Genomic DNA, 9,819 nt, shown 5'->3' on the forward strand with positions numbered 1-9,819 from the left:
ATGCATCTACCATTTGCTAAACACAGAAAGCTGCTGAAACCGATCAGCATATAAAACTTCAAACTTGCATGCCAAGCACAAATGCTAACTGATTAGTTATGAAATTCAAAGAAATATAACAAGTAAAAAGATCATAGGATTACCTTGTTCCAGTCTAAAGCATAGGGAACGTTTTGCAGCTTCTACCTCAGGAGTTGGATGATCCAGAATATGTCTACACCATTGCAGAGGACTCAATGATTTCTCTTGCGGTGTGAGGGTCTTAGTAGGCGAGACATACAACCTCAATTAAAATATGCAGAAATATTAGCATGTACACAGTACATAAGCTTTATATTTTTGTATACTTGATTGACTGCGTATTAAGAATTTATGTTTCTAACACTAAAGTGATGTAATAGTACAGTTTTCATAAACAGTACACATACCCCAGATAGATTTTATAATATTTTCTGTGAATATTTAATACTCACTGTAGATTAAATCATTGCAGTGCTTAACTTTGTATTTAAGAACTTCATCATAACATCTTTTACATTCTTTCCTTCAGTGATTTACCCAATCATATCAGAACTGACATAATATTACAGTTTTCATAGGCAGTATCTCTCCCATATGATACAAAGACTTTATATATTATACTGTACATTACATACAGATTTGGAAAATTAAAAAAGTTTGCTGGATGATGATGATTTTTACACTCCTGGTTCCAGCCAGATGAACCAATGTGCAGAAAAAGAAGTGTAGGGAAGCTGTTCTATTTTTCTCTGGGTTTGGAATACAATAGGCAGCTAACCACAGAGACAAGAATATTTGAGTATTTGTTCATCTCCTGTGTCCCTGGGGTAGAGTTTATGTTTCTTCTGGTGTTTAAACCACCTCACGGTAGGGGGCTCGATGGTTTTCATAGCTAAATTCTCTAAGCTGGTATCCAATGTTATTGGAGTCCTCGCGGATTTTGACATGCATGTAGACATAGGTTCACCTGGGAAAGCACACATCTTCCTGGATGAACTATCATTAGCTGCTGCTGACAGCTCTCAGCTTCCTCACTGGACATCATACCCTGTTTGTTTCTAAAGCAGTGTGGTTATACAAACTCTTAAATAGGATATCAAAAGTAGGGCAAAAAGGCACACCGGCCAGGAAGTGGAATGTGAATAGCAAATATAAAAAGGCTAAAGTCAAGACAAAGGGACCAAGTCTCAGATGATTACTAATTAGAGACAGAGGCTACGTCTACACTACCCGCCGTATCGGCGGGTAGCGATCGATTTTTCAGGGATCGATATATCGCGTCTCATCTAGACGCGATATATCGATCCCCGAACGCGCTTATATCGATTCCGGAACTCCACCACCGCAAACGGCGGTGGCGGCGTCGATATGGAGAGCCCCGGAGATCGATCCCGCGCCGTGAGGACGGGTAAGTTATCGATATAAGATACTTCGACTTCAGCTACGTTATTCACGTAGCTGAAGTTGCGTATCTTATATCGATTTTTCCCCTTAGTGTAGACCAGCCCAGAGCCCTTCACATTTAGGTTATTGGTGCAAAACCTGCTCAGCTCAGTAGTGAGCTACTGCTATGTAATGCCTGCTTAGTAGCCTACTGTTTGGGAGATAAATTGCGATCCAGCTCCTAATGGACAAGTGTCCTCATCACAACTGATACCCTTGTTTGCAATTCCAGCAGAGTGCCAGGCCTGAATTTGTCTGACAATAGGGCTGACCTCCTCTCACTTAATACAGTGGTTGGCTACACAATTAATCCTCAGAATTAAAAATGATGATGAGCCACATATGTACTGAAAATAACACCTCAGCTCCATTGTTAACTTTCAGCAGTATTTTGAAAGTAAAATATGTGACTGACGAGTTCTAAATAATTTGATGTTTATGCAAAAAGGATGACAACCAAGGAAAAAGGTTTTTACTTTTTTGTAACATAGGGTATTTTTTCTTTTTGAACTGCAATTTTTTAGAACAATACTACAAAAGCAGTTAGGGCCCAATATTAAAAAGTCAACAATTAGGATTGCATTGGCCTTTGGCTTTCTAGATTTGACACATTATTTAAAAAAAGATTTAACAAATCATCAAAAGACTAACAATAACCCCACAGCAGCTAACTGACAAACTACCACTGACCAGCAATGCAGGTCATTAGAGATTCATCCCTGAAGGAAATATGTGATGCGCCTTAGTTTTATTAATTTTAAACAGGTAACTGTCCTTCAGATGAACACCAAGGGCCAAATTCTGCACCTCAATACATACATTCAGTCCCCAGTGATACCATACATAGGTGGAATTTGCCCCCAAATAGCAAAATTCATTCTAAAGAGCAAACCAAACCTGATAAATAATCACAATTGACATTTGCACTGCAAGACTTGCAATAATACCGATCCAATACAGCCTTAAAATGTAAGCATGTACAAAACATTATTAAATGCAACTGACCAAGCAAAGTGGTCACCCCAAATCAACTAAATGAGACCAGAGAAACAACACCCTACCACATTATCGGTCATGAGCAATGAAGGAAGTTTGAAATTATAAAACTGATTCATCCCAGTCACATTCCCCAAACAGTCCAGCACAATCTAATCATCTGCAGAATCAACTGGTATTGATAAGTCAAGTATGATAATCACTAATAAACTAACTATCGACAATTGTTGGTGATTCCCAAGAGATGAGCTTTAAAAATTAGGCCTGTTATCTAAAAATCTTTATAGAGATAATCACATTTTGATGAATCTTAAGACCCAACCTATACTATCACAATAAACATGTTTAAACATGGTTCTGGCTCAACTGCATTATATCATGATATACCCTTATCTGCATAGATTTAAAAACTATATTAGAACGTGTTAAGGAAACATTATCACCTGGACAGACACCCAGGCTAATATATGGCTCTTTAGCATAATTATAACATTCTTTTTCTCACTGACATATTTTAATACAGTTGAGCTACAACTACGTTTAAAATGTCATTTTCTGTAATATTTATTAGCGCTCTTGAGGATTACTACACAAGCTGTTGAGATATACAAGTTACAAGACACTAGACAATTCTGAGTATGTTTGGTCTGACAAAGTTGGTGAGGTAATATCTTTTTCCAAACCAACTTATGTTGGGGTGAGAGAGAGAGAGAGAGAGAGAGAGAGAGAAAGCATCTTTGGAGCTTACACTGAGCTCTTCTTTGATATTATCTCACCCACACACTCTCTCTAATATACTGGGACCAACAGAGCTACCACAACACTGCATCTCTCTTTCTATCATTTTCCCTTCCTGGGCATAAACAAACAGCCACAAATATCCCCCTAGTTCGATTTCATTTTCTGCTTCTTCCAGTTTATTGAAACATATTTCATACGTTATTCTGGAACCATGTATGTATTTGAACAATATAACTGCACAACAATGCCCAAAAGTCCAAAGCCCTCCTATATCGCTGGGGACTGAAATTCAACTTAAGAGAGGGTAGCATTTTAAGGAGAGCATAGCCAGTACAAGGAGAACTGAAAGCATTCCTTATTTTTTAAAGAAGGTTGTAATCTCTTTCTTAGTCCTTCCTAAAATTATTGTAGTAAATCCATTTTAAAGGAAGCAACAAAAGCCTTAGTATCAAGACTAAAAACCAATATACTTACCAGCCAGAGTCTTCAGTAACATCTTTTCATTATTTTTTACCCAGTTGGGTTTTAACCTAAACCAGATTTTTCACTTTAAATCTTCCTTCCTGACATCTACCACTTCATAATTGCCACATTTATGACAGTGTTAATTTAACATCCTGAATGAATGGCTAGTGAGGTCACCAAATCTTAGAAGCTCAGTCAAGTGTGAGAGGTGAGCAAGGATGATAAATGTGCTTAGTAGGAACAATAAAATTCAGTGCAAAATATTGGTCCCTGGTTTTTGGATCATTACTGAGTAGGTTACAGTAGCAGAGACGGCCTGTAGTCCTGCTCTTCCCAAGGGATATAGATAGGCTTGAAATTAGGCATGCAGAGGAGATGGAGCATAAAGGGGTGATTAGGAGATAAACTCTAAGACTTGAGAAGCAGGAGCCAACAGAGGTCTCAGAAACGGCCCCTTTTCACTGAGAGAGTTAATCACACCAACCAGATGACACGTTTAAAAAAAAACAGATTTAAGATTCAGCAAAACAAGATCAAGTGGATTTTAGGGTTAATGCTAATCAGTGACTTGAAAGCACCAGCTGTGTAAGAATTAGGGAAGACTGGGGGAGGGGGCACTTAGCCAGGCTGCATTATTACAGCCGGGCTCTCCATGCTTAACGGGCACGGGATCCCGTTGCTGTCCAGTCCCTCCCAAGGCCCCTGGTGCTCCCGGGGAGGGGGATTTGCCCTGGGGCACGGGGGCGGCCAGCCCCGGGACTGGGGCGCTCAGACAATATCGGGGGGGGGGGGTATGTACCATGTGTCCTCGTCCTGGCTGCAGTCACCGTCCTCCAGGTCCAGCACCTCCACCTCGTCCAGCACCGTGGCTGCCCGCGCCGCGGGGATGCTCCCGGCCTCCTGCCCGCCTCCTGCTGCCGCGGCCAGGCCAGCCAGGGCGGGCTTGAAATAGACGAAGGGCTCCGGCGGGCCCAGGCTAGCGGTGCACAGGAGAGTGGGCGCCGGGCTCGGCATGCGCAGGGCCCCGGGGCTGCCGCTCGGGGCCAGCCCGGCCGCTGCGGGGGAGCCTATGGCGGGGGCTGGCGGCGGGAGCAGCAGCAGGTGCGGGCTGGCCGGGGCCGGGGCCGGGGCCGGAGGGGCGGCGGCCGCCGCGCGGCTCCGCAGCTGCTCGTTCTGCTTCTCCAGCTTCCGCACCAGCTCCTGCAGCTTCTTCACCTCCAGCTCGGCGCTCACCACCGAGCCCGCCCCGGGCCCGGCCGCCTGCACCTCCGCCATCGCCGGCGGCTGCAGCCAGGCAGCCTCCATCCCCGCCCCGCCGGCACCTGCTCGCTGCCGGGCTCCCTCGGCCGCTCGCCTCCTCCCCTGCTCCTGCGACTGGCGGCGGCTGCGGCTTCGCCCCGTGCAGCTCGCGGCTCGCGTTCAGCCTGGTCGGCGGCAGCCGCCTCAGCTGCTCTTGCGCCTCCTGTCAGCAGCGACACCGCAGCCCGGGGGCTCCCCTCCCACGCTGGCACGGGAGAGGCACCCGCACAATGGGAACAAAGAGCGGCCCGGCTCCCGAGCCATTAGCCGCGGGGGGATAAAAAGCGAGCGCCTGAGGAGGAGCGGGGCTAGCGGGAGGCAGGGGAGCGGGAGCCACGCCCGGCAGCATCCTCGCCCCCCCCCCCACCACGCACCCACCCACCCACCCACCTAGGCTTTGATGTGGTTGCAGCCAGTGCCCGAAGGGGGGCTCCTATATCCCTACCCCCCTCCCTACACACACACACACCCCAGACACTGACATCAGCTGTTGAATCATGGGCACAAAACAATATCGTGGGGAGATCTGTCTCTGACCCAGCTTCTGCCCCGATCTACACTCTGTGCCCCGCCACGCCCCCGCGCCCTTGCATCTAGCCCCTGGACCTTCCACCCTCAATGGACCTGCTAGGGAGGACACCGCTTTTTATTATTATTTATTATTATTATTATTTTATTTTAACACGCTGAGCCCGCAGCCTTCACTCTCGGGCCAAACTACGTGGTAGTTTAAAAATAGAATTAAACGCTTAATCCTCGCGGCCCTAGGGAAGTATTAAAACTCAAGTCTTTAAAAAATTAGCTTGTCTACCCAGCTGTGATAGGTACTGCCCGAGTCTGATTCTGAACTGGGTGGCTCCTATACTGGTATTTCCTTTTTTATAAAACTATATAATTAGTGTCTGATAGCGCGGGGGTTATAATTATGCAGATTTAGCTTGGTAGGAATGAAAAAATCACTTATAGAATCCCTTATTTTGAAATAAATGCTGTAACCAGATGTTCATTTGTCACACTATAGCCAGTGAGTGGGAGAATATATGTATTTGTGTGCCTGTAGTGAGTTAGGGTCTTTGAGTTGGTAATAAGGAATGTGCAAGTATGTGGTCGAGAAAAAATAGTAGCCATAGATGAAACTGGAAAGAAATTTAATCGAGTCTGAGTGAAATACTAAATAATCAAACTATTTATACGTTTCAGAATCACTGATTTTAACTTTCCTCCCCTCCCCACGAGACAGATTTCCTTTCTTTGCTCAAAACATTTCGATTATCTTGTACTACATTTTGAGTCTTGGTTTAATAATAGGATGAGTAATGATAATTTTCATAGAGCGGAATTTGTTCAGTGTTTAAACTATTGTTGCTTTACTCACTTCCGACTGGCAGTTTGACTGAAAGCTTACATCTGTTCCACATGGGAGTATACTTGAATGCTGGCGCTCAGAAAATGTAGTGTGTATGTTTGCATGTTACCCTTCCAAGATGGAAGGAAGCGATCATATAGAGAGTCTAATAACAGAAATTTAAAGAGCACACCGATACAAACTAATTCCAATTTATTCACTCTTAACAGTGAAGATAATTGGCTATGCACCAGTACTGTTAAGCAACAGTTAAATGAATAATACTTTGCACTTAAATGGCACTTGACCTATTCAAATCACTGAACAAACAAACTAATAAATCAGCATAACATCCCTCTTAGGTAAATTAGGACGACTATCTCCATTTTATAGAACGAGAAGGCAACAGTAGTGATGTTACATGCCCAAGGCCACTTAAGGAGTTAATTATAGAGCCAAATATGTCCAAACCATGCTGTATGTATACCAGTTTACACCAGAAATATTACTATATGAACAGCTAGACGTTTCCTTAGGTATGAACATGGAGTACAAACCCAAGATTTGCTGAAGGCAGCATACATCCAAGTGCTAACACATTATTACAAATAATTAAGTGGCAGCTACCCATTCATCCAGCACCTCTTTTTTGGACAGATTAGCACTGATGGGCAATCACAATGATATTTTTATTTTAATCTGCATGTTAACAGTGCCAACTCCCTACCTGGGATTTGATCTGAAGAGAGGATTGACCTTAATTTCCCTGTCCAGAACCCAATTAGACATTGGACTCATTCAGTCCAGCACCATTTTGTCTTGTCTATTTAGATTCTTTGGAGCCAGACTCTTAATTTATGCCTGTACAGCGCCTAGCACAATTGGCCCCAGATCTTGCTTTGGGCTCCTAGGCACTATTGTGATGCAAATAACAACAACAACAACAACAGTAACTGTAATTGGGTGGAAGGGAAGATATGACAGGTTCTGAACATTTTTGACTTCCAGATACTGTAAGTTTTATCATTGTAGGATTAATATAATGCCCAGTGTAGGGGACAGTACCAAGATACGCTTTAGAACAAGCAACTGAAAAGGGTTGTTTTTTCCTGTACTCTCTACCCCTTACGTAAAGGACATTTCAAAATATTAATAAAATAAAAAAATACCGAGGCCCCAATTCTGCCATCTTTACTCACAGTGAATAATACATCAGGGAGATTAAACCAATTCTTCAAAGACTGAATTGCTTTAATAAAATCTTAGCAGCATTTTAGGGTCCAAATCATAAAATCAACATCACTGAAAACACAATCCTATCTGGAAAATCAGGTGTTAATATTACTAAGGTCAAATGACTTGAAGAATGTCAAAATAAATTACTGAATTACTAAGAAATCATCAACACATTTTCATAAATTTGCTAAAAGTGTTAACTAGCCATTTTTAGTATGAGAACCAAAGTGAGCACCTCTTTGTTTATAATACTTGCTATTATTCTTTGTTCTACACTAACTCAAAAAGTAACATTAAAATTGTTCAGTTACGCATGCACTTCTATGAGAAGCAGAAATGGAAATATATTCAAGGACAAAGGAATGCATCAATTGCCATTAGGTATTTAACCACTAACAAAAGCAGTAAGCACTAACATTCAAAAGTATGCATGTATTAACCCAGTAGGATTTTAAAATTATCACAAGACAACCAGAAGTGTATGTGAGTCAATGGCAAACACTAAACATCAGTGTTAACATCAGCAGTGCACACACAGGAAGGAGTAAAAACAGTGAGGAGTCCTTGTGGCACCTTAGAGACTAACACATTTATTTGGGCATAAGCTTTCATGGGCTAAAACCCACTTCATCAGATGCCTGGAGTGGAACATACAGTAAGGAGGTATAAATACCAGTCGGTAAGGCAACTCCCATCTTTTCATATGCTGTATAATTATACCTCCCTACTGTATGTTCCACTCCAGGCATCTGATGAAGTGGGTTTTAGCCCATGAAAGCTTATGCCCAAATAAATGTGTTAGTCTCTAAGGTGCCACAAGGACTCCTCATTGTTTTTGCTGATACAGACTAACACGGCTACCACTCTGAAACAGGAAGGAGTGTGTGTGTGTGTGGATAGACATGCTGAAATAGAAAATGAACTTTTCTCCTTGAACCAGACAACCAAAGCAATTTAGTCAACTAGTGAGAATAGATTATTGAATACCTGACTACCTTAGCTCTTTTCCGGACTAGACATTTTCTAAACTTTCCAACCGTTGTTACCACTAGTTCAGCACCATCAGGGTAGCAACAAGGAGAGGTACTAGTATGGACATGACACAAATGGTCCCCCTTAGACTGGACTACTGCTGTCACCATTGCAGACACAGCCTTGGAGATGCCTTCTTGTGTGACACCACAGCGAGAGGCAATGGAGCTAAAAGCCCCCCAGTTTAAACAGAAGGAGTGTTGTGACAGGTTCTTTTCCAGGAAGGATCCCCAAGTTTGGAATTCATTGTCCTACCTTTTCCCCTTTCTTGGAGAAAGCTTGAATTTGTTGACCATTAAGGAATATTACAGAGCCAGCCTATTTATTTTCCCAGTTATTCCTTAAAGGGATGCAGTGAGTAAGGAAGAGGTTCTGCTCTTTTGTGACCATTCTTTTTAATGTGTGTGTATTTTTAATAATATTGTGCATGCACTCAGAGCTGTGGATGGGCACATTTTTATAAACAGAAATAAATACATGTGCTAGAGCAGCGGTTATGGGGGCTTCAGTGCTTGTCTATGCATGTCCTTGTCTAAACTCATGACAAAATCATATTTGCCATCATGTTCTTTAAACAGTGCAGTTAACACATTTTCTACCCTGGCACATTTTTCCAGCATTCACGTGACTAATGTCTCAACAGGGATCAACAGCTTTGGTCAGGGACCCAATATTTGCCAACAAGGTTGGACAACAGAAAAAACTTTACCAGCTAGTTCCGTACAACAATGAAGTCCTTGTCATTTCATATTTCCTCTCTTTTTATTTATTGATCAATCTGTCTGATTCAAACTTATAATATTGTAACGTATGCCTACCACCTGCTACTCCCGGTCCTGAAAGAGTAAGATAGCCCAAAGGATGTCAAAACATTGGTAGAGTTAAACTACTTAGGTCTTCATGTAGTATAGTACAAATCTTTAAATCAAAACACATGCCAATAGACACCCACTGCAGAGAACAAAGGAGCAGGGAGACTAGCCCATCTGCCCATCCCTGATAATAGGCATGTTGCTCTCTTCTGTAATAGCTGCAGGCTGAAGCTGCTTCTTAGGCAACCCAAGATAGAATGCCCTGCAGTAATCCAGTCTTAATTACACAAAGGGATGTGTTGCATTAAAGTCAGAATATAGAAGGTAAGACCAAGGTCTGCTGATATTCTTAAAGTACAGTTCCACTGTGAAAAGTGATTGCAATAATGGATATGGAGGGAGGGATTCTAGTTTGTCTCATCAATTCCA

At 42.6% G+C, this 9,819-nt stretch overlaps 1 protein-coding gene across 3 annotated transcripts in view; it reads right to left on the reverse strand.

Moving 5' to 3' along the window:
* The window catches only part of SLAIN1 (SLAIN motif family member 1), a 73,008-nt gene extending 67,739 nt beyond the window's left edge, over positions 1–5,269 (reverse strand). For 2 of the 3 annotated variants that reach the window (XM_045012293.1, XM_045012285.1), the window contains exons 1-2: positions 4,466–5,269; positions 144–283 (exon numbers count right to left, since the gene is read on the reverse strand). In XM_045012293.1, coding sequence (XP_044868228.1) covers positions 144–283; positions 4,466–4,971 — 646 coding nt within the window. In that variant the 5' untranslated portion in view covers positions 4,972–5,269. Of the gene's footprint in view, positions 1–143; positions 284–3,675; positions 3,768–4,465 lie in introns of those variants that run through there. The other variant, XM_045012301.1, reaches the window with a different exon arrangement.
* Between the last annotated feature and the right edge of the window lie 4,550 nt (positions 5,270–9,819).

This window comes from Mauremys mutica, chromosome 1, assembly GCF_020497125.1.
Source record: "Mauremys mutica isolate MM-2020 ecotype Southern chromosome 1, ASM2049712v1, whole genome shotgun sequence".
Taxonomy (NCBI): domain Eukaryota; kingdom Metazoa; phylum Chordata; order Testudines; family Geoemydidae; genus Mauremys; species Mauremys mutica.